This window comes from Lates calcarifer, linkage group LG7_2 (genome assembly GCF_001640805.2).
Source record: "Lates calcarifer isolate ASB-BC8 linkage group LG7_2, TLL_Latcal_v3, whole genome shotgun sequence".
Taxonomy (NCBI): Eukaryota; Metazoa; Chordata; class Actinopteri; family Centropomidae; genus Lates; species Lates calcarifer.
The window spans coordinates 6,906,257-6,934,256 of NC_066854.1; the positions used below are offsets into that span (position 1 = coordinate 6,906,257).

Genomic DNA, 28,000 nt, shown 5'->3' on the forward strand with positions numbered 1-28,000 from the left:
ACTGGCGGAGGAAAATGAAGAATGACCTCAGTGTTTCCAAGCCGCTGTGTTTCACATGACATCAGCTGCATTGAAGAATATTTTATTGGTTCTCATAAACCTCTCTCTCCTGTCCTCTCCCCCTCGCTATTTCACATCTCTCACCCTCTTCCTCGCAGGTGTTCCTCCACTTCCCTCAAGTCTTTTTGGCAGCTGGCTCGGTTGTAGAGTCACCAGTGACACGGCGATGTGCGGTGAACCTTGTGGCTCTTGGCTCGGGATGCAGTGAGTGGGCAACGCGACAAGGGCGGGCTGCTTTCCAGCCCCTCTCGTTTTCCCTTCCTTGAGGTTACACCACATTCTTAAATATCGCCTTGGATGTGTAGCTACTTTCTAACAGTCATGAGCTGGGGCAACTTTCAAGATTATGGGTGAGAGTGTAGTTAAAGATCTGAGGGGGGGAAAGTAGGCTAGAGTACATATTTAATGGCAAAACAAGACATTTCAGCCCCAGTTTTCTGATGTATTACTAGTTCATGGCTTGAAATGAACACAGAAACTGTTGGAATGTTTAAATAATGTAGGGGTGAGCCTGTTTTCGCCTTCAAAATATGTATGTAGCTACAATCTGGAGCTACAATCTGAGAGGACAACAATTTAAAATCCAGCGCGCACTCAGGTCTGGAGTCTATTTTCTATGCGTGCCAAGATATTTGTTTGTTCCAGTGATTCAGACATATGCCACTGCTTTTGTAACCACACACACAAACACGACACCCCCAACACAATACGATGCCAGCCTCTTGAAAGAACACTGTAATCACTGTAACTGCATCCTTGACTTTCCCTGATAGCCTCATAATGCCACTATTGTTAGTGTATACCATGCGGTATATAAAACTGAATCCCCAGTGGATTTGACTGGAATGTAACCCGCAGGTCACTGGTTAGAAAGCAACTGTACAAGCATAAACTCGTCTAAACAGGGGTCTTCTAAACATTTTGGTCCAAGAAGCAGGCATTTCTCAGTGGGGTGAGGGGAAACAGTGCAGTTTAATTTGTTTGTATATGTGTGCGTGGCATCTCTCCCTCAGTTCCTAGCTATGTGTGACTGTAAGTGTTACCAGAGACTGCAAAAAAAAAAAAAAAAGGCAAACAAACACCATTAACTCAGCACACGAGGACACGCAAACTGCTGTTATGGTTTCATGAGAACCAGCTGAACTCTGATCAGACGGAGAGGACACAGGAACTGGTCGTGCTTATGTTTATCCCAGGCTATAAAGCAACTCATGGGCATGATCTGCTGCAAAGTTTAATTCAATTAAGGATGCAAAACAGCGCATGTGGAAGCAATAAGGAGAGTAGGAAATAAATCCACCTTCTCCTTTCATATGTAACTCTTACACCAGACAGATCATATACATCACCCTCAGTCAATACTGTATATTTTCTACACAGCAGCTGCAGCAGCCAGACAGCACATGTATACTTCCTCTGAGTTAGCACTTTGAGTGCTCTTAACCCCGCTCTCTCTCTGAAGCACTCCTGCTCGCCTTAAGCATTTTGTGCTCTCTCCATGTCAAAGACCCATTATCCCCAGCCCCAGTTCTAAAAGGCTGTCCATCCACACAGGCAGCCCGCCACCATCCATCAACCCATCCTGTGACTGTTAGGGTGGACTTTTTGCTGTCGAATACACCAACTGGTGGGGTAGAGAGAGTAACACGATATCATAAATCACCTCCTCTGCTCCACCCTCTGCCCTCCCCTCACTGATATCTGATGCGACTGCTGGAATTCTAGTTGTGAATTCCCACTGGGATGAGATTCCACCTTCCCCACCTTGGATGTTAGGATCAGTTTCAGGGTGATTACCCAACTTGTGTGTAACTTCACTTAAAGATAGGAGCACAAAAAACACACGGCAAAGGGCCTCAAGGCTTTGTGGCAGTCACAGGTGTTGATCATGCTGACTGCACGACAGCACATGACCGACAGTATGCTTCACAGGAGAACTTATTTTTACAGCGCTCCCCCATTCCCTGTCCTGTCCACTGTGAAGTTAACAAAGAACCTCTGACATCAGTGAATGAAACAGACCATCTGTAATACAGTAGAGGAGGAGGGAGGATGGGGGGTGAGAATCAGCCACCTGCCATTGTCAAAGTCACACTGATTAATAGCTGCCTAAGCTGCTTAAACAAACCGTACAGTGAAAAGAGGTAGCAAACAAAAGAGAGAGTTAATGAATGAATGATACAACAGATTGGACATGTATCATAGCAGATCAGACAAAATGCAGACATATAGGTCATGGAAGAAGTGGCACCTATGAGTGACATCTGTAAAGATAAACTACCTTTCAAAACAAGAGCGTATCATTTTCAATTTCTGGGTCTGTCCTTCTAATTCAGAGTAAGAGCTTATTTCTAGACCTCCAATTTTCTACAGGTGCCTACCCTCTAATTATACAGGAAGAAATCCATCATCAAAGAAGGAGAAATATCAGTTTCTCTGATGACAGCAGCCTCATAGGCCAGAATGCAACACAGCCACAACAAGACAATGAGAGCAAAAGGGTTTCAACTTTTTCACTTTTTCTCTACTCTGACACTCTCACTCACTCTCTCTGCCTCACAGCTGCTGTAACAAGTGCAGACCCATTCTCTGGTGGTCGCTGAAAGGAAAGCTGGGAAATGTAGGAGGGTAAACGAATACTGCAATATTTCATTGTGAAATCACACCTGGAACACACTCAAAATCATGAATGTACGATAAAGAAATAGTCTCTAAAAGTGGGCTTTTCCTTTAAGAGTGTGAATCCCACCAGGACTGACCCGTAACTAAAAATGCACACACCCGTGATACTGCAAAGTACTGCAGGAGAGAACGTTCACCCAATGGCACAGATATGAGGACTAACAAGGGACGGAGATCTGATTATAGGTCAATCCTTGCTGTTTGTATCTTCAGTTGTCTTTATTTAGCGGTGCATGTGTGTGTGTGTGCGCCTGTTCGCTTGAGTGCACCTGCTGAACGAGGACCCAGATCATGTATTGCCCTGGAAGGAGAGGAGGGTGCCCTCCTTCTGCCTGCTCCGATCAGCGGTGCAGCTGGAGACTGGATGCTGCCTCGGCTTGTCCATAGATCGGTTCAGCGTGAGCGGACGATTCAGCACACCTTCACATGGGAAAATGCGACAAAGAAACTGAGGCATGAGAGTAAAAGTGAAAGCCATTTTTAAGGTTGCACAGCCTTATCTTAACCATCCTCCTTGTCCAAGAACAGAAATCAATCATCACAAAAGAAAGGGCTCAGTGTTGATCTGAAAAGAGTGATTTCCTGTCATAGAGGGCACTGATGCAAACCTCTAAGTATGTATGAAAAGGCCAACAGGAAGAGCAACTCGCTATATGGAACAGCAGAGGTTCTGGAGGCCACAGGCAGGCTGGCTAGCCATTTGTCTTTGTTTCCAAATGGCAGGGGCAGCTGTCACCAAAGGTCAGCAAAATGTTACCAGAACAAGGCCCTATACAGGCTGGGACCATGTGCCTGTGACAAGAGCGGGTGGGGTGGGGTAGGGCACACCCATGTAGAATCGCACATAAGCCACTTTCTCTCTCGTTTTCACCCGCACACAACACACCCGTAACATGGCATTGGCGAGCTGAGCCACACTACAGTCGGTGGCCTTTTAATCCTCCAGTCCCCCCCAGAACCCAAACCCAAGTCAAGGTACCTCCTATACGTGTGGAGATATCAGGTTACACTCTCCCCTCCAGCTCTCTATCAGTGTGTGTTGAAGGCCGCGTTTGAAGTGCCATCCTCCCCCCTTGCGCTCCCTTTACCCACCTGCACCCGCGGCTGTAACACAACCTGGGTAAACTTACACCAGCCACCACCACCACCCCCAAGCTTCTTGTCTTTGGAGCTTTTGTGTGGTAAAGCCTTATGCCCATGGACATGGCTGGATGGGTGGATGGGTAGAGGTCAGACATGGCCCCTGCAACTTGCACAACAGAGCCAGTAAAGTGCTGACAGACAGACGGACCAGCACGCAGGAGATGCTAACACACACACAAATCAAGAATAGCCTTCAAATCTCTCCTCTCTAACGCACAGTCCCTGGGGATCATTCCTCAAGCCCAAAATTTTTCTGACAACTGTTTTTCTCATCTAATCAACTACATCGCCAAGGAAATCAAAAGAGGATAAAAGGAAGTGGAGGGATAGAAGGAGGAAAGCAGAGGGTTTTTTTCTTCTCTTCCTCTTTTGGCAAAACAAGACAGAGCAAGATGAATGAGAAAACCATGTTTCTGGTTCTGTATTTTGAGCTGATTCTTCTCCCAAAATATATACCCTCTGTCCCCAGGCTCTCTTTTCAATGGCCTTGAGAAAGAACACTGACAGTGAAAAATTCCTTACATGTGCTTTTAAACGGGGCAGTGAAATGACACGCTCTGCTCTAACATATGTTTTACTTGTGTAGCTAGAAACTGAATCCATGACTGCAGGATAATTCACCCTCCTCAGTAAATGTCTTGTATGATCCTGTTACATGAGGTTCTGTATGTGTTTGCACCAGTGCCTTTACAAAACACTGTTTTCAATGATGTGCTGCTGCTACAACTACCTGTTGGAATTCAGCCACAGGCCTAAAATAAACACAAAACGCTGCCTCTAACATGAAAAACAGAGCAAATATTTTCAAAACCTTCAATTTTACATAACCAGCTGATGATTACGTTCTTAAGAAACACATTCTTAATGGGACACAGCACAGGACACAGAGCCACAAGTATAACAATGCCCAAAGGAACAAAAACAACATTCGCTGGGTTTTTCAGATGTGCTTTAGGCATCATACATTGTCCGTCCTCTTCTGCATCTCTGACTAGACAGTAAGTGTAATCTGACTCCAAACTCCTGCTATTTTTCTCCTGCAAAAAACAAAACAAGCTTAAAGGCATCTGCCTGAGGGGGGAGCGACCAGAAGGCCGGTAGTTATTTTCAACCCATTAACTGCACTGTAAGCGAATGGATCACATTGTTACTGCTACTGTCCCAATGCCCAGAATAATGTGCTTCTAGTCTAGTGCTTTGAGGATGCAAATCAAGCGTGCCTTAAGGACACAGACGGTCTATTATAATGCCACTGTGGGGAATAAAGGCAGGGCAAAGTGGCTTCTTTTAGTGGCTCTTTTTCAGCCTCTTTTTGTTTGTTTTGCTACTTTTGCCCCTGAATTGAAGAGATACAGCTAAAACTCTGTCCTGGACTGGCCTTGATGGTGCAAATAACACACAAACATAGGGAATGTTTACCAGGCCCACATGGCAGCCAGCCAGACAGTGGCATGGTGTGCAGCTCTTCTGCAAATGACCTTTGAACCCTCACGGTCAATGGAGGGTCATTATGTTTCCAGTGTTAATGTCTGAATGGCAGCAAAGTCTGAGGCTAAAACCTGAGAGAGAGAAACATTGCGTGACCTCAGTGGAGAAGCTGGTTCAAGGTATTTGCAATCATTTGGTTGTTTGGGAACTTCTAGTTATTCCTGTCAGAAAAGCAACAGAAGCACAGTATAAACACAATATATGTTTGAGCTTTAACTTTTCCACAAGGCTTCATTAAGACGTTTTCTGAACAAGTAAAGCTACAAATACTGCGTAGACTTACTTGTATTTTGCTAGCTAAGGCGGATGCTAGCATTAAATTGGGGATACAGCCACTGGTCAAACTGGCTACATGTTAACCAATCTGCTGCCAGCGGCGACATCCAACAAAGGGAATTAAACCAGTGCTCATGAGCTGGTTGTGAAGAAAACAGCTAATTATGAGCTGAACCTAGCCACAATAAGATAAACTACGACTCAAATTTCATGTTTAAAAGACATAAAATGGGGTGTTTCATAGAGTCCACCAGGAAGATATAAACATTACCGCGACAAAACCATCGGCCATTACCAGGAGCTGATAGCCTCCTCCCGCTAAACAGGGTGGAGACTGAACATATCCCCTCTGTTTAATGCAGAGGAGGAAAATGAGGTTGAAAATACCTCCAGCCGGCCACGGCAGAGTCACAAAGCTCGGCTTTGGCAACAAAAACTAAACACATATATCATAACAATAGGCTCATGTTTAAATGTCACTCCCATGAAAGCTGCGGCTCTTTTCCCAGTCGGCCCAAACGCTGCACACCCTTTCTCCCCAAGAAAGGGATTGTTCAATGGCCGCATAGGGGGGCATACAAACCCCCATCATTCAAACAGCCTGCTACACTGAACACTTTTCCTAACAAGCAACAGCATATATTCATACATACCTAACTAGTAGTCCTTGTGTTTAAGAAGTATGGTAAACATACAGTTTGAGTACTCCTCCGTTTCTTTTCCCGAGGACAAAATCTAGGATGGGCTGCCAGTGTGTGTGGCATGATAAACTGACATTTATTCATATGACTGACATTTTCAGTCTGTGAGACTGCTTATTTTAAAAAGGCCAAACAGGCACGAGAGGATTAAAACATGTCGGAATAGAAAAGAAAAACCTACTTACAGTCAGATGGGATTCACAAAGAGGGTCCTCTCCTCTCCGGTGTTCTCCAATGGGAGCAGATATTCCTGCCCTCGGGGAAAAAAAGAAGAAAACTCCTTGTGTGATATGTGTAGTTATCTGTTTTTTAAAAGAGGTACCTAGTTAAAAACTGCCCGTTGACCTCATGTTTTCACACGTTGCCTCGTCTACATACACAAACCTATTCTCTTTCCCATTCTTCTCTCCCGGAGCTGATGAGGAGACACGCTGCGCGTCTCCGTCGTTTCCTGTCCAGCCCAGAATCCAATGCTGCCTTCAAGGACTGTGGGAAATGTCTCATATCAGAGTTGATCGCAGAGAAGAGGAATGACCTAGCTATGGTGCGGATATGACCGGGAGAGAGATGAATTGCAGTGTTGCCTGAGTGGGCCAAGTGACACATTTTAGAGCAGTTTTCTGCTGTTGAACTGATGAAAATTAAAATTACACACTTAGTTTCCATCTCATCCCCTCTCCAGTTCAATGCAAAATCATTCTGCGCCCCTTACTTTCTAAAATAGAATAGAGAATTTAAAATACTGTTGTTTCAGGGTAAACTGGTCCATCTCAAAAATCACCTGAATGAACAATTTCTATCTTAACAATTGTAAATTAGATGGACTAGGATTCTTGGAGGAAAAGTGAATGCAGCATCAACATCCAGCACCATTTCCCTGTAATGAAGAATAAGAATAAGAATAAGAATAATACTTTGAAGGACAAATATATTTAAAACACACACACACACACACACACACACACACACACACACACACACACACACACACAGTCACACAGTACAGTATAAGATGAGTATAGGAGCCACAGCCACACAGGAGGGGGGCTCTGCATGGGTCCTTGCTGATGCTCGCCTAAAGCCACCACTGCCAGACAAAGGGGACACGTTCCAGATTAGGAGATTATTGCGCGTTATCCATATGGACACATGGCATTACTAACCCATCAATCCCCCCTCATCCATTTTCAGAGTTAGAATTACAGACAACATTTTTTAAATGCTTTAATCCCCACTTCACAATGAATCTGTCACCAAGTGCTGCCACACAGAGTAAAGGTTTTCTACCCTTCTATGGCCTCTAATCCCTGTTCTAGGTCAGGAAAGCCTGAATAAAATAAGAAAAGTCACTGAAGCAAAGTGAAACATGGTTGCAATTAATATAAGATTGTAGTGAACAGCTATTTTCCTGGCTTGTAGCAGCCAAGAACTGTTATCAACAGGCTGATGAAAACAAAATGCTTTGTTGCCATCTAGTGGACCAAGAAACCTATTGCACTTTCAGGCTTTTGCAAACTAACTGATAATGTTAAAGATTCAAGACATGGCCTGTATGCTCCCCTTTAGGTGGGAGGAACCCTCTCTAATAGCTGGTATTGCTGCTCAGCACAATCACTGCAAAGTGTCTTGTTTGCATAACTGTGCCGCTGTTTTTCTCAATGACTCATATTCATAGTGTTTCACAGTTTCTTCTTCACTTCTCCTACACTGACTAAAACTCTGTTTCTTAGCGAGGTAATGACACACACAAATGTCAGCTCAAACTGGTCTGATATCTGCTTGGCACTTCTCACTGTGTTCAGTAAACCTTGCCGCATAGTACGCCAGGTCGTTGCGCTTGCGGTCACTCACTCTGCCTCCACCTGTGACTGCAACTGTCATCTTCTCGTACTCGCTTGAACACAAACAGCCACACAGCAGAAAATACACTGGAAACACTATGACCAACTTCTGTGCTTTCATGCAATTTTTTTTTTTTTTTTTTAATTTTGGTTAAGGTATTTACAAATATTCACAGGTAACCATGGGCATTAAAATATTATTTAAAACAGGTAATAAAAGGTAAGTGCACCCTGCACAGCTTCCAAAACACTACACTTAAGCTCTTTACGCCAAGACAGTATGTGTATATTATAAACACAATGATTCCATATTGTTTTATTGTACAAATTTAGCATAAGACATTACACAAACTTGCAAATCATACGCCAAGACACCAAGAGGAAAAGAAACAGAACTGTACTCCAATGACCCTGTGGTCTAAATGAACACATAACAATAATCTTACAGTAACACCTAAGGAATCAAAAGGTCACAAACTCTGGGAGAGAGCGGAAACTTTAGATGAGGAGGCGTTTACTGCCACAGGATGTTTTCCCTCAAGAGAGGGTGTGTGAGGTTCAGTCACTGCAGCACCGTGGGAGTGCTTCAATCAAGAGACCAAACGAGGATATGATGTATAACAGTCACAGAACAATGCATGCATGGAACCAGGGCTGATGATATCGGAGTAACGGATCAGATCTCTCTGCGGCGTACAGTGTGTGCAGCTTTGTGTGTGTAGTTTTGCTGGAGGAGCTTCCAGTTTTAGGTGATGAGGGAAGGCCTCGGGGACATTACTGTGCTGGAGGCAAGTTCACACTCAAGGTGCAAAAGATCAAGATGAGTGTTTGCTGGATGTTCATGGTCCTCCTGGCCTGCATGGCATCTCATGCCGCTCAGTCTCAGAGCACATGCACCTGCAGTGGTAAGTTGTAGACTTTACTGCATCACATAAATTCTATATGCTCTTAGTGATTAACTCAGGTAGTAATTATGACTATTATTTGCCAATAAAATGCAGTGACAAACTTAAAAGTGAACAGTAACTTTTATCTAATAAACCAAAAGACTTCACTCTGCGTATGTGGTGACATCTCTGACTGATAGCTGTGCTTACGTTTAGGGCACATAAAAAGTTAGGGCTTAGGAGAACATGAACGTGTTCCTCTATAGCTTACGGTAAATATATCCTCACTTACTGACCTTAGATGACCCTTACAGCCCCCTAATGTTGGGTGAATGCATGTATTTGTGCATTGAGACACATTTTTATAGGAAATATCAAATAACATGTTCTGTAACTTAAGGACAACTGCTATTAAAATAAATGACAGAAAGCATTCGTTTCTACAGTAATATGCCTGCAATAACATCCAGCGCTAAACCACAGCCTTGTGAGTAGCATACTTGAGTCAGTCGCTTGGCTGAGTCAAGTATGCCACTCACATGGCAAATTTCTGTTTTTCATGTTAAATGTGAGGAAAGTTAAAAGAGGTAAATGTGATTAGACTGGTATCAAGCAAATTCCGTGTGGGGGTGAAGGGTGCTGTGAAACAATGAGTTTCAAAGCTTGAATTTCAGTTAGGGGGAATTAAATGCAAATAAATCAATCTTTGCAGTGAGATGAAGCTGTAAGAAGCCATTTCCTTTGCAAAGGTGTTAGTTACAAAGATACAGGCATCCTGGCTCAGTTTACTGCCACAACAAACACAAATGCTGTGCTGCACCAGCTTTCTGCTTGGAGCATTGTTTTTCCATTTCAGTTTCAAATAATTCTGCAAGCCTCAGCTCATGATGCCTAATCAGAAATCAGAATTAAACTGCACCCTGAATAATTGCCACATTTTTCCCTCCAGAGAAGTTTACAAAGCAGATAACCATCTGCTCACCCAGCACAGAAACTGTGTATGTACCCTGCCCGAACATGACCGCTGACATCATGACCTTCACCCTTCTCAAGGACGAAGAAATTATTTCCAACCAGACATGTAACAAAGAACAAGATGCACAAAATTGTACATTGGTCAGGTTCTCCCTGAATGAAATGACCCACAGGAGCAGTGGCATCTACAGATGTGAGGGCAGATCCATATTCCCTCCTCCCTCTATAAAAGTACAAAGTGATTTGAGGATCCGCATACATGTAGGTAAGGTAAATATTCCAAAGAGGTGCAGGGGACCAAGTGCACATCTATACATTTGTGTGCATGCAGTGACGTACACTGAACTGTGAATCTGCTTCTTCCAGGACACCATAAGAATTGTACTGGAATCAACCATAAAAAATGTGATAACCCATTTCTCTGGATTTGGATTCTGGTGGTTGTACTTCTCAGCATCTACAGCATATCTGTCACCATCATCGCCTTTAGATTCTGGGTAAGATATTCCTCAAACACACCTGCAAACTACAAGGGAAAGTAAGAGTTTGAAATGGATACACAGAGGCACAAACAATATTCAAATGGCACAGATACAGGCATTCCTAGTGTGTGAAAAAGTATCCACGCAAACTGAATCTTTCAGTATAGACATAGATGTAAATAGATGTATAATGCTAAAATAAAAGCACATATAATGTAATGATTTTGGTCAATATCTTTGTTAAATTTTCTCATGTACAAACAAGGCCAGCAGACCGAGCAGTATCAGAGGGGGAGGCAATGTCATGTGCAAATCAAACAGGGGGTGATCGCATTCCCCATCAAAGTCAAGGTCGCAGTTTAGCACTGTCCTATACGCAGTGCATCATCAAACAAATACAAAAATAGACAAAAGGGGGGAGGCAATGTCACACATATTAAAAACATTAGATAATAACATTATATAGATAAATAAAAAAGTCAAGTCTACAGCACCAATACTGCTGAGGCACTTATATAATCCATGCATCCCCACAGCAAATCAATTATGCATTAGTACATTGTGTGATTTCCTTTCCCTTCAACACAGTGGATGCCAGTCCTGTACCATTATATTCTAAGAACATGGACAAAATCTGCATGCAAATATTCCATATGTATTATATCAAAAATGACCATATGCCATCCAGCTGTTGTTGGAGATTTGCAGACCATCTGATGTCAGCACAAATGTCTGGAATGTGTATCCAAACAATGAACACGTAGGCTCCTCTCTCAGTCTATCCCCTATATTTTTCCAGGATTGATCGATATATATTTTAAGTATAAACACAATGAATAACCCTTCAAATAATGTAATGATCTTGACAATGCAATCTGTGACATTTGGCTCATATAGAATTTAACCATCATGGTCCACTCTGGGCCATAGCAGCATTCTGACATTTGTTACATCTGATTTTAGAGGCTTGAAAGACGTCTGTAAAGCTTTGTATTCATATTTTTCCCACTTGTAACTCATTCATCAGTTTGTTTTTATTCATTAAAAAAGTTGTGTGTCATATTTTTCAAGATGATGAAAAACAGTCCTCTTAAGAGCTTTCTCACCTCCACAAGGAATTTAATTCTGTTTTGGAAAATTGCTGTATTTTTCAGAGTATGTTTTTCTTAATTTTTCTTGGCCTGCAAATAGTCAAAAAAATCCACAAAATTGAGAGGATGTGGCCTGTATGTCCTCAGATATCTCCAGCCCTGGCCCCACATACACGCATCATACTGCACATTATACATTATGAACCTCAGTCCAGTTCACTCATGCAGTGATGCTGTTGCTCAGCCGCTCCTAACATGTCTTCCAGGTCAAGCTGAGGAAGACAGACTCCAGTGACTACATGAACACCAAACCCAGAGCGCAGAGGGACCGCAGGAAGAAAAAAGGGGTTCAGAATCCTATACCACGACACTTCTGATATCTCATCGTCTGACCATTTGCACAGCTATCCCCATTCATTTAGATGTAAACAGAAGGGATGTACTTGTAGTAGCTTACTCTGAACAGGACATTATTGTGAATGAGGTTTTGTGTGAGTTAGTTTTACGTTAATGTAGTTGTTGTTTTTTGTCTACACAGCGAAAGTAGCAGTTTCTTTTACAGTTGTATAAAAGAATAATAATTAAAAAAAACACACATACCCAACAGCTCTGGTTTTGCTTGCTTCCTGTTTCACACACACACCCCTAGCTGGAAGCCCTCTCTGTGGTCGAAACAGAAGGTGGTGTCTGAATGAGGGGATTTTAACCACAAATGGTTAATTCAGTTTGTAAATCTGTGTTATCATATGGATCAGAGACCACAATCTCATGTAAAATCTCATAATGTAAAACAGCCAGGCTGTTCGAGGCCTCTATAGAATACGGTGTAAAGAGTCAAAATACCATTAACGTCACATCACACTTCTTTTTCCAGTTTGCATGCTCTTATTTCTGTGAAAACAGACACAAGAGTTATCATCACTGATGAGAACCAGATTACGGCAAGGAGAGGCAAACACTTCAAACAATAACAATCTGCACCATTTCCTGTCTTCCTTCCTCTACTTTCCCCCCCTCCTTCCTCGCACTTTTCTGCAGATGTGGCTGCTTCAAAGGGACTCCACCTTTACCTTGCTCACCTTGCAGTTTCTGTGCAGTTACTGCAAGCGCACACCGGGTTTTATTGGTTTCAATTTAGCTGCATGGTTTTACTCATCTACTACCACACACATTCAGCAAGATTAACATATTGTTTCTGTTAGCTCTTCGAGCCATTCTGAGACAGATGATTAAAAACAAACGTCTTTTATGATAAAAAAAGTTTTTTTCCCTCCTCCACAGTCACTGCTCCTGAAGACAGACACTCTTTTAGAAACTGGGGAATTGAGAGCAAAGAAACTTTTTCTGCTGAAGTTGCAAAAAAGTTATTCAAAGACTGCATACAAGCTTTATTGGTGCCTAAGAAAAATTACATATATTGTGTTCATCAGAGTGTGGCTTTTTAAATCTTGCAGAAGCAAAATTCAAGGTTTTTGTCATGCTTGTGGTAAACAAACTGTCCTACTTTCTTACTAAATGTACAGGTTTATTTTTTTTCAAATCTACAACTAGCAACAAAAAATATGTGCAACCTGATATTAAAAATAATTTTAGAGGATCACTGCAATCACCTAAATAAAATAAACCTAACAGAGGGTTAAATGACCCATAATATGGAAATTAGCCAAGAATCACATTAATTTTTTATACATTATTATATATTTTTTTCTTAATGGTTTGCAAAACAATAAATGTGTGTCCATGGGGATTGCATCCATTTAACACTGATGTCTGTCTTCAAGAACATAGTTGCTCCACTTCAGGTTGTGTCTCTGGTCTGTGGTGTTCTGGGAAAATCTGTCCCCTGAGGAACTCCATCCTCTTCTCCTCAGACACAGAGTGCAGCTCATGCTGCGACACCTGCAGAACAGAATTAGGACAATGTAGAGTAAATCTCACCATCACTGAGATGAACTCAACACTGACGCAGCTTCCATTAGTCGTAGGATAATTTGACATTTGAAGAAGAATTTCAGTAAATGTCAGTGAGCTTCTCACACAGTATTTATTTATATGATGTTCTGAGGAAATTAGTGCATTGTTCATCCCAGCAGACATTTTGGAAACTAAAATGCTAACACTCATATCTGAATGGAACATGTGGCTGAGCAAGGGTTTGTGGTTACACAAATTTGTAACTGTAATTTTAACTTCCTTCCACATATGAGGATTTTGATGCTCAATAACATTACAATATGAAATGTTTTTAAATGTCAAAGTGTTGTTTGGTAAAGTAAGAACAACTTCTGGATCCTTACTAAAAGCAGAGCCAAAATAAAACTCAGTCTTACCAGGACGGGGTCATATCCCAACAGCTTCAGATGGCGAATCTTGACCGCTAACTGACCACGAGGATTGGATGTACCGTAGCAAAAACCAGAGTATGATGGGCAAATTACTGCAATTCTATGACATTAAGAAAGGGGTTTGTCAGCTTGAAAAAAGGTCAAAATTTGAATTGAAGTACAGGTATGACAGGGTGAAAGTGGAGGTTTGGTTTGATAAAAGTAAAGTCTGAAACAGACAGAGTAGATAGTGGCTTCATTTTCACTGAGACAAAACTGTGTTTAGCGCTTTGTATTTCACACATCTAATTACAGATCTCTACTCAGAGAGGTTATTACAGCTTTAGATTTTTCATTAGCTTTTTGTCTGTCACTGTATTCTATTTTAGTTCATTAAAATCTTTTGGCTTTGATTCAATTTTTGATGCGTAATGGCAGAAGATCAGAACAGGCACTGTGCAACACTGACAACAAACACATCTCGCTAAACTTTATTTTGACTCATTTTTCAGTGTGTACATCATCAGAACCATTTGGTTGAATTAGCATGGATAAAGTGCGTCAGCAGGCTCAGTAGAAATCATTTACGTTAAAGCACTGAATGACTGATTTAAAACAGAGCAATTATCAAAAAAGATTTTAAAAAAAAGGCTACAGGAGTGAGAAAGAGAGATGAGTAACTGAGTTTTGACTTGTTTGTCTGGTTTGTTTCTTGCTGCTCTGCCGCTGCATTTACATTTTAATTGTGACCTGCCAACTGCTTTGAGCCAACTCTGGTACAATATACACCAACTGGTAACATTTATGTTTAATATTGCCTTACAAATAAAATGAGTAAGTAAAAAAACTATGTATATAAAATGAAATGACTAAAATAAATAAAGGGAAACAAATACAACATACTAAAATGACACCTAAGAAGATAAAAGGTACATATGCACAAACACCACAAAGTTATAACCACATACCTACAAAGGTTGTTAATTAACTAGACTTCCATGTTTATGTATATGTTTCTGTTCTTTTTTAACACAGAATTTCTAACCAACTATTAAGATCTTTACAAACATGTTGCTCAGAAAAAATAAGTGATTGTTGAAAGTTGTATTGATTTTCCTCACTCAGACTTTTAAATGAGTAAAAAATGGGATTTCAGCTCTATAGCAGCAACTACAAGCACAGTGCTGCAGATAAAGCACTATTTTATGATGACTGATCTGTTTAAAGAACTGTCTTAGTTCAAAATCTAGACATGCTGCATTCACTTTGTTACATGTCCAGCAGCGGGAATCAGATATTTGATGTGTGTGATAACAGCATGCATCAGTGCCAGGCATTACCAGAACGAAAAGCCCAAACATCCTCTCCGCCTGCAGTCACGGCACTGGACGTCACCAAACATGACATAAGCACATTAAATGTAAAAAAAAAAGTAAAACACCACAGCAGTTTTGTTCAAGACTGAGTCTGCTGATGCAGCCTGATTCTGACATCTTACCTTTGACTGCTCTCTGCTGGTGACAGCTCTTCTTCACAGGTACTTGCTTCAGGCACATGGGTTTGGTTTGGCAGAGGTTTGGTTATCACACCATCTGAGAGTCAACACACAAACACGGCTGCTTGCTCACATCACAGTTTCACGACTAGATGGAAGCAAACGTGTTTTCTGATGCTGTTTTGTAAAGCTGACAGATGCTTAGTTTACACAGTGAACTCACTTTACTGTCAAAATAATTAGCCTGACTATCACTACTACTAAAGCAATACAAGAGAGAGGCAGTAAAAGACCACAAATTCATATATAACCCTCTTTACCTATGAAGTAGAAGTTCTCCACCATCACCATTTCCTCTAGCTTTGTGTCTGCCTGGTCTGCCAGTATACTCTGCAGGCACTGCGAGAGCCATGGGTTGACTGGCGTACTGCAGGGTATGGGGTTTCCCAGCACAGATGGGGGGATAGTCAGGGGACGGGGGAGAGGAGAATGGTCAAGGCGGAGGCACAAGTCCACCATCTGAAACATTCTCTCCTGCTTCGGAAGAAACGCTGTTGCTGAGGAGAAACAGAGGAAGCTGACATTCAAAAACCCAGGTGCAAAGAAAAAAATAACTGCGTATTTGTGTTTGTGTGTGTGTGAGTTCAGCATCTTACGTGTGTTGTTAAACTGCTCCATTGTACTACTCTGCAGGAGCTGCTCTAGTGGCGCAGAGGGGAAGTGGCCCAGTTGACACAGGTAGTAAACGGACCTCAAAAGCTTAAACCCAGACATCTTGGGCAGATAGGAGTCCAGAGCCTTGGTGACACTATCCAGGAACCTGGAGCAGCAAAATGAAACCCAACACAGACATTAAACAGAGAGATCAGGCATCTCCAGTGACTATTAGGAACTGGTCTTCATCTTAAAAGTTTAAACAATAATTTTAATGTGGTAAATGACATATTATATTACCTGGTTTTGAATGTATATTTTCACAGTTAGTAGCTCTCAAGTAAGTTGACAATAAACAAGTATCATTACCAGGATAAATTTGAGAGATGGAGACATGCGAGTGACCTACTGTTGTCTGTGGTGCTTCAGATCGTAGTTAAGAGAGGAGTACACCTTCAGGATACAGAGGAGGTCTTTCAGCGTCAGGGCTTCTGGGCTGGTGATCACCTTCTCTGTGTACACCTCCATTAAAGCCGTGGGACAGAAGGCCAGGCTCTCGAACAAAGACAGGAAGAGGAGCACCTGAACGGGAAGAAGGTAAGTCCAAGAGTGAGGGTATTAAATCTAACCGCCACAGACCTAAGACAGGTGAATATCATATACTATAATCTTGAGTTTATAAAACTGATTATGGAGGACAAACTTCATATTTAACATGTCACAAAAAGACAGTTTGTTGTGTGTCAAAGCACCTGTTTGTTGGTCCATAAGTCTGGTATAGATGCAACATAGTCTGAAGTTCCAGTGAGCAGATCTAAGTTTCTGTAGCGCAGGTCTCTACACGAGTACAGCACTGCATACAGTCTGTTGAAAGGGACTGCATGGAGGTTCTCTGCCAGAGAGGACAAGATGGAAAGTGGGATATCACATCAGTTCAGAAATATAAGTCCCCTTTCATATGCATCACAGTAGATAATATCCCCAGTTTTCAACATTTTCTGTGTTGGCAATTCTGCAAAATATGTCCAACTGGTTTCCAGCTTTGTGACCATATTATATCCCATATGAAATCCATACATTCCAGTTTAGTCCTAACAATAATTCAAAGTATTTAACAATTTTTCTCTTGTGGAAAAGAGTTTACCTATGATCTTCTTACTACAAACATCCAGCAGTGGTTTGGAGGAGAAGCCCATTGTGGCCATAGTGGAGATCATGTGCTGGGTGTTGGGAATGCTGAACTGGTCTGACATCGATAAAGCCTTTCTCTGGAGGAATGTGTGTAAAAAAAAAACAAAAAAAAACACAGTGTCAAAATGGAATAGATTCAGCTACAGGAAAAACAAGGGTCAGTTTTGTTGACAGACATATGAATACCAAATACAGTCAAAACGAAGACTTGTAAACCGACCTGTAGTTTCTGTCTGAGAGGCAGCGGAGCATCCCTCCCCAGCATACGCATCATGGTCTGCAGAGCCACAACTTTCTTGATTCTGGGAAGATGGGCCTCAACTACCAGCCTAGAACATAACCACAACAGAGAATGTAAATGACTCTGAAAAAATCCTTCTGTTATTTAGAACACAAAAAAGGCCTAGAATGTGTCTGAGTTATTTAGCAAGCTGTACCTCATGCCTTCCTTAAGTGCAATGACATTGGGGCAGCTCTCCATGTGTTCCAGACAGGCAGCCAAGATGGACAGACTCTTCTCATCCATGTCATTCATTTTCTCCTGTTAGTGGACAGTAAAACACATTTGAATAAACAGCAATATAAAAACACCGCCAGTAACAAAACATCTTTGCTTGCTGGTCGACAATCTTTAACTGCCTACCTGGCAGGCACGGAGAAAAGTCTGGACCACACGGCTACTTTGAGGCACGCCCAGCTTGACCATGCTCAGGAGAGAGTAAGTCACATCCTCGTTGGGCATCTGCCCCACAACTTTCATGGCCTTTTGCAGCAGCTTGTCGAAGGCAGGATGCTCGAACATCAGCTGCATCTCATACCGCTGCTGCTCATCTGACATCCTCTTACAGGTGGACCACATGTGGTTCAGGCAGGGGCTGATCTGTCGAACTGTGACCGCGTACTGAACGGTGAGGTCCAAAACGTCTGACGGGGAGGCACAGCGCTCCAGGTTCTTACAGAAAGCAGAGGTTTTCTGTCTGCTCTTTGGCAGTGGTGGATCTGCCAGGGGAGAAGGGAGAGGCTCCTTCTCTTCCAGACCCTCAGTGTGAATCCTAACTTGTGAATAAAACCTCACTGAACTGACAAAACTCCTAGCCAGGCATGTCTGGCTTTGCCTTGTGCCCAAAATTTGTGTTAACTGATTGGGGAAAGAAGTGTCCTTGATTGAAGCTGTCACCAGGAAACTACGCTGTGTCCATTGCGACCTGCGGCTGCAGAAGCGCAGAGCCCACCTCATGACCTCCTCTGTCATCCACACAGACATTGTTCTTATAATTTAAAAGGGTGACACTCGAACACTCGGGTGTCCTAATTTATTTCAACATTGCTCCTATGTGGAGCCAAAGCCGCAAAACTGTGGAAATTGAATTAAATAGTGGCAACTATTACTCAGTTAGCATTAATAATTATGTGACTACTTACACTTAACTTTCTCTGCAGTACAGTCGGTTAACATATGCAAACAGTTTACAATGTACTGTGACTAAGCTGTCAGCAAGGTCAATAGTCTGCCTCCCTCAAGAAATAAAAACTAGCTAGCTTACATTAGCTAAGGTTACCTAACTGAAACCTACCTTATCCCTCTAACATACAAACACCTGTCTCCAAATAACACATGGCTCTTCCTACACCGCGCAACATTTGGCCGAAACGAAACGGTTAAGCGAAAAGAAATGAAGCTACATTACAGCAGAAAGTTAAACGGTCCGGTCCAGTGAGTTGCCGTTTTCATAACATGCTTGCTAGTGCTATGTGCGCTGCCATATATGTTCCCCCTGTCAACATAGTACACCATTCACTTTCAAACTAAGAGTGGAAAGTGTATAATAAACAGCTGTAATATTATATTTGACATATACTATTTATGTTAATAGTTAATAAAGCCAATATTTGGCATTTATGATAATATGTCTTGATATTTGTTTGTGCTGTTTCCAACTCGGACTCAAATAAGCGCAACACCTGTAGTTTCCTAGCAACCAACGGTATCCGGATAGAATGGCAAAGTTTGTGCTTGCTGGTGAAGTTTAATTTTGAGTTTGAACTTTTAACATTTGACTTTGTCTAAAATTGTTGCATTTTAAATTCAACAGTTTTAACCTCTACAGGTAAGACAGACTGTCCTCATTATGCCAAAGCGGAACTTTTGGCAGACGCTCTACAGCGAACTCTGCCAAACTTCAGGACCCATAAGATCTCCATCCTCCCAGATGAATGGAAGGTGGCATTTCTTATTTTATATCTCTTTAAATTTATATAACATCAGAATATTCTTCGTGTCACCTCAGTGTGACCTCTGTTTGGCCTCTGACAGGATTGGCTGGAAGCCACCTGCAAAAGAAATGGCTGGAAACACGAGAAGTCCCCTTTGGTTTGGAGGGAACTGGTCGACCAAGGAGGCAAAGGGATGCTCTTAGGGGGCTTCAGTGACTTCCTTGAGCATTGTCAGGTAGGTTAAGGTTGGGTTTTATTCATCAACATCACTTCCAAACTCAAACTTTAATTAATCACTGGTTGCGTAGGGCTATTACAGCGTCACATCAGACATGCCTACAGATATGATGCTGAGTGTTGCAGCAGAGAATCTGGAGACCAAGATGAACCTTACTGTGGAGGAAAAGCACCGCGCCAGTCTCATCAAACCTGTTCACATATGGATCAGCAGGTGAGATTGGCTGAAAAATTCAAAACCAAAGAAATGGAAATGTTTCTCAGCTGACAGGTTGTAAATTTTCCCAGTGCTCTCAGCCCAACCTGCCACTTCCTGATCCCGAATCTGCTCTCCGCTGAAGTGTTCCCCCACGTTGCTGCAATCAGCCTCCACTTGCTGGACCTGGAGGGGGGCGAGGAGGGATTGCAAGGGCTGAAGATGGAGACGGAGGACCTGGCACTTCCTCTGCTCCATCAGGTATAGGACTTTTACAAATATTTCATTTATAAAATCACCTCAGGAGGAAAATCTAACCATTTATTCACAGGTGAGCATTCACACTGATCTGGAGCAAGCCTTCCGAGAAGCAGATGTCGTCCTCCTGCTGGATGAGTGGTGGTCTGGTGACAGTGATGAAGACAGTGAGGGTGAGCAGGAGGAGAAGAAGAAGAAGAAAGTAAAGGAGATCTCAGAGTGCTACACAGAGTACGGACAGCTGATTGATGCAAGGGCCAACAAGGAGGTGAAGGTGATTGTGTGCGGCGACTCATTTGTCAACCTGAGATGTTCGCTTCTTGTGGACAATGCCTGCTCCATCAACAGCAACCAGTTTGTCACCATGGCAACTCAGGTGGAGAATGAAGCCAGGGCCATAATGGCAAAGAAGCTGAGAGTGAAAGCATCAGGTAGCCACTGTGAATTATTCCATCCATACTTCTACTGCATTTTAGCACCAGGAGAAGTACTCATTTCTCCCTCTTCTTCTACTCCAGATATTACAGATGTCATCGTGTGGGGAAATATCAGCGGCAGGTTCTACATTGACCTGCAGAGGGCAAAGGTTTTCAACTATGATGGGGCAATCAAAGGACCAGCTTTCTTTTCCCAGTCACTCGTAAAGATTTTTTATGACAGGTTTGTCTCAATAAGAAAAAGGTTTTAATATGCAACAGTGCTTCAGGTAATTAGAGACTGATTTTATGTACTTTACTGCACTTATTGAATTGCTGAACTCCTCCTAACTTGCACTTTGGATGGCTAAACAAACATAATATGATAAGGTCTGGCACAGGTCTACCATCAAATTACAAAACTGCCTGCCAGACCAAACTGTACCCCACTGTGACTCCAGTCTGTGCCGGTGCTAATTGCACAATATCATTTGACCCCACAATCCTCCTGCTCTGAAAACATCCTGTGCCAGGATATGCCAGAAAAGTAATCTCCTTGTCCCTTCCAGGAAGTGGCTGGAGACAGACTTTCAAGACTTGGTCTGTTGTCAGCGTGCAGCTGTGGCTTCAAAGACACGGCAAGCAGCTGCCATGTCAGCTGCCAACGGGATCCTGACTATCGTAAAAGCTTGGAATGGCACCTGCAGTCCAGATAAAGTCTTCTCTCTGGGTGTACTATGCCCGGGTAAAAACACAGCCGAGCACGAAAAGTGTAGTCAGACATTGTCATGACTGATCTAGCCAGTGTTGAAATGTGATTATTTTTGGCTGCTTGCAGGCTACTACAATCTCCCAGACGGCATCATCCTCTCAGTTCCAGTTACCTTCACGGACGGCAAATGGTCCGTGCTATTTGATGCGACTGTTAGTGATGAGCTGAAGGAGCGACTTCAGCTTTCTGCCAGTGAACTCATGCAGGTATGTCAAGTTAGAAAAATGATGAGGGATGTTGCACTACACACATTTTCATGCCTATAATTGGTTGTTAGCACTTGAACTTAAAGCTACTAATAGAGTTGTTTTCCTCTTCCAGGAAAAAGAACTTGCATCAGAAAATGGCACGATTACGAAGGAGGGAGACAGCTGACTTGACTACACAGACTAAAAACACAGGTTAGAAGTAGATGATCAAAGGAAATAATCCAAATTAATTTCAGTACCACGTCTTAAGTTTGTTTCAGTTTGTTCTTTTATTCTCTTACTTTCACATGTGGAGTTGCAGTTTTATTTGACCAGTTTAATCACAATAAATCTTTTCTGCTTCGTGAAACTTGTCCGTAGCCATGTTATATTTTTAGATGTAAAAGATCAAACTGAGTACTTTATGGAAAAAGGAGAAATTAGAAAATATATTCCTTTTTTAAAATTGTACAGTTCAGTAAGTGCCTTTTTTATATATAGTTCAAGAAGCAATATTTTAAGCATAAAACACACTACTACCATACACAAACTAGTCTGTTAATATCCTTCTCTAAATCTGATGTTATCACTTGCAACCCATTTCCATTTGCAGCTGGGTAGTCTTTTAAAAATGAGGACACATCAAAACTTCCATCCCCCTTGTTGGTAATTAAATATCAAACTGAATTTAATGGGCTCTTTTAACCTGAAACATTCAAATTGACTTTTTTTCTCACAAATTGTGCAGTACTTTGTCAGCTGACAAGGAGAACTTGAACAGAGTGCTGTTTTTACATGCAGAATATACACGTTCCTTTTTTTTTTTTAGCATTTCTACACTATACACAAGGAGGCATTGACTGAAAAAAGGAGAAGTTAGTACAAATACAATGCACTACGACAAGTCGGGAAATGGACGCATAAGTCTGTTATATTCAATTTGTACAACCCACCCCTGAGATTTGGATGCTGAGTGGTTTTACAAAAGAGAAAAAAAAGAAAAAGAAAAAACGGGCCTCTTCATACAGTCGATTATAGTGCTAATGTCTTTTGTCATGTCAAAAAATTTCCCAAGTAGTATTACATCCCTTCAAAAACAGAAAGAAATCTGCTCCAGTAAAAGTAACATTCTTTTTGAAAATCAACCTCAAATATTGATTATGGTAAATACATGCGTGATTCATGGCATGCACGGACTCGTCGTGGCACAAAGGAGGTTATTTGGTAAATATACATATCCCAGTGATGACTATACATGTACAAATAGCTGGGTATAGATGGGCCTATCTAACAAGATGCCTGTGTTTTTCAAGAAAGTTGTAGATCAAGAATAAATTCAATTACATATGGACCAATTACATATTATGAATGTATGAAATTAAATTCTATTCACGCATATAAATAAAATAAAGATGAGGCATCAGTCACAAAGAGGAAATTCAGGAACATTTCTTTTATCTTGCCACATCGAAGCCACTTATGTGTATGGGTAAAGATCTACTACTTGTCAACATCCAACAATGTCAAAGATTAAGTTTCCATTTCCAGGCAACAAGTGAAAGACCACTATTGACTGACTGAATGATTCTATCCAACCTGTAACCTTGGAGACATTGGAGGTTTGAATAAAGTGAAGGATAATACTATAGTCTAATTCTGGGAATATGTAACTAATTTTTAAACCTGGAAGGTCCCTCTCAGCTCAACAATAAAGTTTCATCAACTGACCGTTAAATTAAATAATTTATCGCATATATTAATAGTTATATTATCCAACATTTCAACTCTTCAAAACACCATCTACATTAACATCTGCTTCCGAATGAAAACAAGGTGGAAAGGTTCAGCTCTTAGCCAAGGTAGAAAATAAAAGCATCATTATTGTGACATGGGACTGAACTTGAACAGGTTTTTCATCGCGCTGTGAGAATTTTGATAGATTATCGAGCAAATTTCAATGCTGGATAAACCATCAAATATAAAATAAATGTAATGCAATGCAATTGCCTGACAACAATGATGTCTCTATGACTATTAACCCAAGCTCTGCCCTGAACCTGCTCTCACTTAACATGATAACATCAGGTCAGCAGGCAGTGTAACACCACAACAAACTCTACTGTAAATGCATTATTGATGACTTCTCCTAGTTTTTTTGTGTTTAAGTGTATAGATCAGACCTATGTCATTATGAATGCCACCTAACAGCAGCTGATGATCCCAGTAATGTGATGGTCCTGGACTAGAAACAACTCAGGTACCAAGGCTGAACAGACCCCTGTAACACGAGGCTACGAAAACAGAATGGACCAAGTCGTCTCAACCATCTGCCACACAATCAACAACCAACAGTATTAAATGCCAAACTCTTTGATAAATGTTTTGTATATAGCAGTATGTATGGATATAATGTAGTACTAACGTACAAATAAAAACAAAACAGTTGGAGGTGGGGGTAAGGGGGAGACAACGGGGAAGCTATGACTGTGGTTGATGTTCAGGGGATGGAGGTGTGTCTAGAGCTTCTCCCACCACCTGTCTGTCAGAGCTGAGCTCCAGCCCATCATCCACCTGCTCCAGTTCACTTTGGTCCAGAAGCTCAAAGTCCTCCTCCTCGGTCGGAACTAGTGTGTCGTCAGGCATCTCCTCGCCGGCGCCGCTTTCTGTCGTAATCGCCTCGTCCAGTTCCTCGTCAGGCCCCAGCGCTCCTATTGTAGTGACTGTAGTGTTAGCAGTGGTGTCGGTTGTGGGTTGGGTGGAGGTCTCCAGAGCTCCCGGCGGTGTCTCAGTGGGGAGGAACTCAGCCAGAGTGGGCTCCTCGCTGGCCTCGCTGGAGCGCAGCAGGGCTGACAGAGTGTTCTGCACCACGGTGGAGATGGCCGTGCTCACTATCTCCTCGCTCAAGGCCTCCAAGGATCGCTGTGCACCCTGGGTTACTGCAGCCTCCTTCTCCTCTCCCTCTGGCCTCCCCGCTTCCTCCCCTGCACCCGGCACAGGCAACATTCCCTCCTCACCCCCCGGTGGTCGTCCATGTCCGTTGAAGTGTGTGTTTACAAAGTGGAGCGGGGATGCTAGGTGCTGGATAAGGAGGGTGGCAGGGCTCAAAGGTTCTCCCTCCGACTGAGTGCTAGCCTGGGCTCCATCAACCTGGCTGGGACCTCGCAGAGGAAAGTGGAGCAGGTTGTGCTCAATGGATGGGAACTCCTCGACTGAGGGGAACTCAGGGAGATCCCGAAGGTAGGCCTCGTCTGGGTCACTGTGTAAACTCTGCTGGTCCAGGTCTAGGTCCAGGTAGAAATGAGACACCAAAAAATAAATTAAAGCCAATTGTTTTCGCTGAACTGAACTTTACCAGCAAAATTATTTCTGGATAGGCATAAACGGATGTGTGTCATTGCTATAAAAAAATATCTACCTTCAGAGACGTCAGTGAGTTGAGGAGTGGTGGCTCTGGACACTGAGAACCCTCCACTCTCCAAGATGGATGCCTCCTCATCCGACAGCTCTGAGTCTGTGATGGCCATCGCCAGAGCTGTAGTCTTCACATCCACCTAATCAAGGAAACCACAGTGTTATAAGAGAGCTCAGACATCCTCACACTCCCAAAAGTCCACTCTATGTAGGTCTGTAATGTGCGTTGGGTTTACAGGTGTGTGTTCATACCGTCGGGGCAAAACAAGACAGCTCCTCCTCACTCTCGCTCTCTGTTTCGGCTCTCGGCTCGTCCCCCTCTTCCAACTCTTTCTTCACCTCTGTTAAAAAATACACACACAAACTCTTAAAAATGTCATCTTGTAGAAGAAAAGACCAACAGAACTGCCACAGGACAGTAAGTACGCCATACTGTATGTGAGATATGAGATCTAGCAACAAATGTAACCAGAGGAACTTGTAATCACACTTCCTTGATGGTCAACATGGGTCCATTTACACAGTTATGTAACATGTGGTGTTACAATGGCTATTATTCTCTCTCTGTTTGCTGTGGTTTGTGTCAGAGATTCAGTATAAGGAAAAAGAAAGGTGATCTGCAGTCCTGTATTAATGTTACAAACACTACACAGGCCCAAATCTATAACCTCGAGGGTGTCACAGCAGCACTCACTCCTCTTGTCGTGTTTGCGGTGCTCCGTATCTCCCTTCATGCTGTAGTCCAGTTTCATCAGGATTGGCTCCAAGCCCGTGTACATCCTCTGGATCAGCTCGTGGTACACCACCAGCGGCCACAGCAGCACGCTCAGAACTGAACCAAGTCAGATTTTATCATGAGAATAGGATATGAAGAGATACAGCCCTACAAGATATTAAAGTACAAGCATGGCCTATTAAATAAATGCCAATTAGGCACAAAGAGACTCACCTATAATATAGGAGATCATGATTCCTGGTACATAATGTCCAACAACGGCAAGTACAAAGCAGCCACTGCACATCATCACACAGAACTGAGAAACAGAGCAAATAGGAGAAATTAGGCTGCCACACCTTCAGGCTACAAGGGCACAAGAGGAGAAAGTGAGAAGGCAGCATCTCTCTGTTTGAGAGAAGAGAACGTCTAGTCGGCCATATTGTTAGCAATGTTTACTTTTACATACAGGGTTTGGCTTAATGACCTGCACAAGACTGACTGCATGTAAACAGGGACTCTTTTGCTCTCAAGACAGTGAGGAATAAAATCTAAGTCTCAGTCAAAGTGCTGTACCTTGCCATGGTTCTGTCGTTTGTACTGCAGCATCTCCTGCAGGTACAGACACCAGGTCAAGTAGCTCTCGGCCAGGTGGTGGCTGAGCTCAGGAATACTGAGCAGACGCTGCTCCACACTCATTGTTTCACTGTATGCAAACATGAATACACATAAAGAGAGACAAAATCAGCACCTGTAAAGAACAAACATCTGTACTCAAAGAGCTTCAGGTTGTACTTAAACGATTGCAGAGAGGTAGCGTAGGATTCCACATTCATGGTATAACAATGGAGGGAGGGAGACACACAGAAGAACACAGATACAACAGACAACACTAGACTGCTGGTCTGTCATTAGTTACAATGACATGGTGTCACACATGAAAATGTCAAACATGAGACAGATGTCACGGTGTTGGAATTTAAAGACACGAGAATAATGTCACAGAAAAAGCTATATTATGAGTAACGCGTTTGTCATGCACACATTACACACCTTTGTACAGGGTGAGCCTCTGCATGTTGAACTGCCATAGAGAAAAAACACACAATTAGCAGGAGATCATGAGTGAAAAATGTACTTTGGTTGACAAATCAAAAGCACTTCTTCAAGATTACCATAGAGCCTCGAGGAGTAAATAGGGATGTTTACAAATGTTCTAAGGTTTGTGCTTGTGGGTCTTGGAGCATAAAATACGGTGTACTTTGCCACAGTCAACATTGGCATGGGCAATAACTGGCAAAACATGAGGACCAGATTCAAATTACATAAAGGCCCGGGCTTACCAGTAATGATGGGCAACTTGGGCTTCCATCTCTCCAGTAGCATAAGTCCCAGTAGGGACACACTCAGCAGGAACAGAGGCCGCAGGGAGGTGGAGGACAGGAGCCTGTGGAGACACACAGATAAACAACATACCAATTAGCTCGTATTAAACACACGGACATTTAAATATAATAAACATACTTATAATGCTAATAAACTAATATTTCTTATTAGACTCAGTACACCAGACCTTTATTTTTGGCCTTACACAATACGAGGCTGGAGAAAGTAACATGCTGTCACTGACAGCTGGATAACAAGGCCTGGGCCACTCAGCATGACATGAGTGTTTGTTGGGATTAACCTCAACAAAAGCGAACACTCGTAACAACTCAAAATAACTCTGGTTGTCTACTTTGTCGGCGCAATCATTCATTTCCTGATATTGTTTAATGCATGATGACAAACTAGCCGCGTTGAAAATTAAGTTTAAACTGGCTTTCAGGCTACGTTAGCATTAGGCTAAAGACATGGGATTAGCTAACTTGTCTTGACATTCACTCGTAATATCCTCGCGGACGTTAGCCAGCTGGCTAATGATGCACTTCAATACAGCCGTATCGAGCTGTCAGAGAGGTGACAACCGTGATTAAACACAGACTCGACGGTTACCAGAATAATGTGTTGAGTGTCAAGGCGACAGAGATGCTGTACAACGGCCTCTCCCAGACCAGCAGCCTCTGCACCCACAGCAGAAGGGGCTCATACTGCGATAGCCAACCCTGAAGACGTTCCCTCAGGCGGACAAGCTCCGGGTTTCCGTCCCCGCAGGCCTGCTCCGATGTCCCGGCAGGAAACAGAGCCTCCAGGCCGACCGAAGAGGAGGTAACCGAGGGGCGTCTTCTGGCCTCCTCTCCGCTCGCCATGTTTTCCCCCACTTTGTTATGTTGTTTTGGAGATCACGGGGTGTACGGTAAGAT

The 28,000-nt window shown here is 42.6% G+C and overlaps 5 protein-coding genes across 13 annotated transcripts in view; 2 read left to right on the forward strand and 3 right to left on the reverse strand.

Moving 5' to 3' along the window:
• Positions 1–6,817, reverse strand: part of raph1b (Ras association (RalGDS/AF-6) and pleckstrin homology domains 1b) — a 39,464-nt gene extending 32,647 nt beyond the window's left edge. For 5 of the 8 annotated variants that reach the window (XM_051065955.1, XM_051065954.1, XM_051065953.1 and 2 more), the window contains exon 1: positions 6,536–6,816. The gene's annotated coding sequence lies outside the window, so the exon portion shown is untranslated. Of the gene's footprint in view, positions 1–3,011; positions 3,163–6,535 lie in introns of all 8 variants that reach the window. The other 3 variants (XM_051065951.1, XM_051065950.1, XM_051065952.1) reach the window with 2 other exon arrangements.
• Positions 6,818–8,557: 1,740 nt separating this feature from the next.
• On the forward strand, positions 8,558–13,162 carry LOC108872968 (T-cell-specific surface glycoprotein CD28). 2 transcript variants are annotated; one of them, XM_018660929.2, is made up of 4 exons: positions 8,558–9,096; positions 10,028–10,323; positions 10,420–10,550; positions 11,893–13,162. In XM_018660929.2, exons 1-4 carry the CDS (start codon positions 9,012–9,014, stop codon positions 11,900–11,902), a joined length of 522 nt encoding a protein of 173 aa, XP_018516445.1. In that variant the 5' UTR covers positions 8,558–9,011; the 3' UTR covers positions 11,903–13,162. The 2 variants fall into 2 exon arrangements, with proteins under 2 accessions (XP_018516445.1, XP_018516444.1); XM_018660928.2 differs by having other exon boundaries at positions 8,566–9,096; positions 10,028–10,318.
• fastkd2 (FAST kinase domains 2) lies at positions 13,000–19,044 on the reverse strand. Its single transcript, XM_018660917.2, has 11 exons — positions 17,934–19,044; positions 17,728–17,831; positions 17,511–17,619; positions 17,244–17,367; positions 16,852–16,991; positions 16,509–16,681; positions 16,102–16,265; positions 15,766–16,002; positions 15,449–15,542; positions 13,957–14,071; positions 13,000–13,525 (listed from the first exon to the last, which is right to left on the reverse strand). The coding sequence occupies exons 1-11, from the start codon at positions 18,552–18,554 to the stop codon at positions 13,403–13,405; spliced, it is 2,004 nt and encodes a 667-aa protein (XP_018516433.1). The 5' UTR covers positions 18,555–19,044; the 3' UTR covers positions 13,000–13,402.
• Positions 19,045–19,258: 214 nt separating this feature from the next.
• On the forward strand, positions 19,259–22,558 carry mdh1b (malate dehydrogenase 1B, NAD (soluble)). The gene is made up of 10 exons (XM_018660920.2): positions 19,259–19,310; positions 19,399–19,511; positions 19,605–19,739; positions 19,813–19,955; positions 20,030–20,198; positions 20,269–20,626; positions 20,714–20,855; positions 21,181–21,356; positions 21,450–21,589; positions 21,705–22,558. The coding sequence occupies exons 1-10, from the start codon at positions 19,289–19,291 to the stop codon at positions 21,756–21,758; spliced, it is 1,452 nt and encodes a 483-aa protein (XP_018516436.1). The 5' UTR covers positions 19,259–19,288; the 3' UTR covers positions 21,759–22,558.
• On the reverse strand, positions 21,838–28,000 carry retreg2 (reticulophagy regulator family member 2). Its single transcript, XM_018660919.2, has 9 exons — positions 27,693–28,000; positions 27,041–27,144; positions 26,751–26,781; positions 26,274–26,403; positions 25,932–26,016; positions 25,677–25,814; positions 25,235–25,323; positions 24,987–25,122; positions 21,838–24,852 (listed from the first exon to the last, which is right to left on the reverse strand). Exons 1-9 carry the CDS (start codon positions 27,944–27,946, stop codon positions 24,050–24,052), a joined length of 1,770 nt encoding a protein of 589 aa, XP_018516435.1. The 5' UTR covers positions 27,947–28,000; the 3' UTR covers positions 21,838–24,049.

Coding starts and splice junctions, on each gene's coding strand:
- mdh1b (XM_018660920.2), top strand. CDS start 19,289: ATGGCAAAGTTTGTGCTTGCTG. Junction 19,956..20,029: donor GTTCACATATGGATCAGCAG/GTGAGATTGGCT, acceptor AAATTTTCCCAG/TGCTCTCAGCCCAACCTGCC. Junction 20,627..20,713: donor GCTGAGAGTGAAAGCATCAG/GTAGCCACTGTG, acceptor CTTCTACTCCAG/ATATTACAGATGTCATCGTG.
- fastkd2 (XM_018660917.2), bottom strand. CDS start 18,554: ATGTCTGTGTGGATGACAGAGGAGGTCATGAGGTGGGCTCTGCGCTTC. Junction 17,368..17,510: donor CTCTCAGACAGAAACTACAG/GTCGGTTTACAA, acceptor ACATTCCTCCAG/AGAAAGGCTTTATCGATGTC. Junction 13,526..13,956: donor TGGGATATGACCCCGTCCTG/GTAAGACTGAGT, acceptor TCTGTTCTGCAG/GTGTCGCAGCATGAGCTGCA.
- retreg2 (XM_018660919.2), bottom strand. CDS start 27,946: ATGGCGAGCGGAGAGGAGGCCAGAAGACGCCCCTCGGTTACCTCCTCT. Junction 26,404..26,750: donor GAGGCTCACCCTGTACAAAG/GTGTGTAATGTG, acceptor GTTTGCATACAG/TGAAACAATGAGTGTGGAGC. Junction 25,123..25,234: donor TGTCTTGTTTTGCCCCGACG/GTATGAACACAC, acceptor TTCCTTGATTAG/GTGGATGTGAAGACTACAGC.
- LOC108872968 (XM_018660928.2), top strand. CDS start 9,012: ATGAGTGTTTGCTGGATGTTCATGGTCCTCCTGGCCTGCATGGCATCT. Junction 9,097..10,027: donor GAGCACATGCACCTGCAGTG/GTAAGTTGTAGA, acceptor TTTTCCCTCCAG/AGAAGTTTACAAAGCAGATA. Junction 10,551..11,892: donor TCATCGCCTTTAGATTCTGG/GTAAGATATTCC, acceptor CATGTCTTCCAG/GTCAAGCTGAGGAAGACAGA.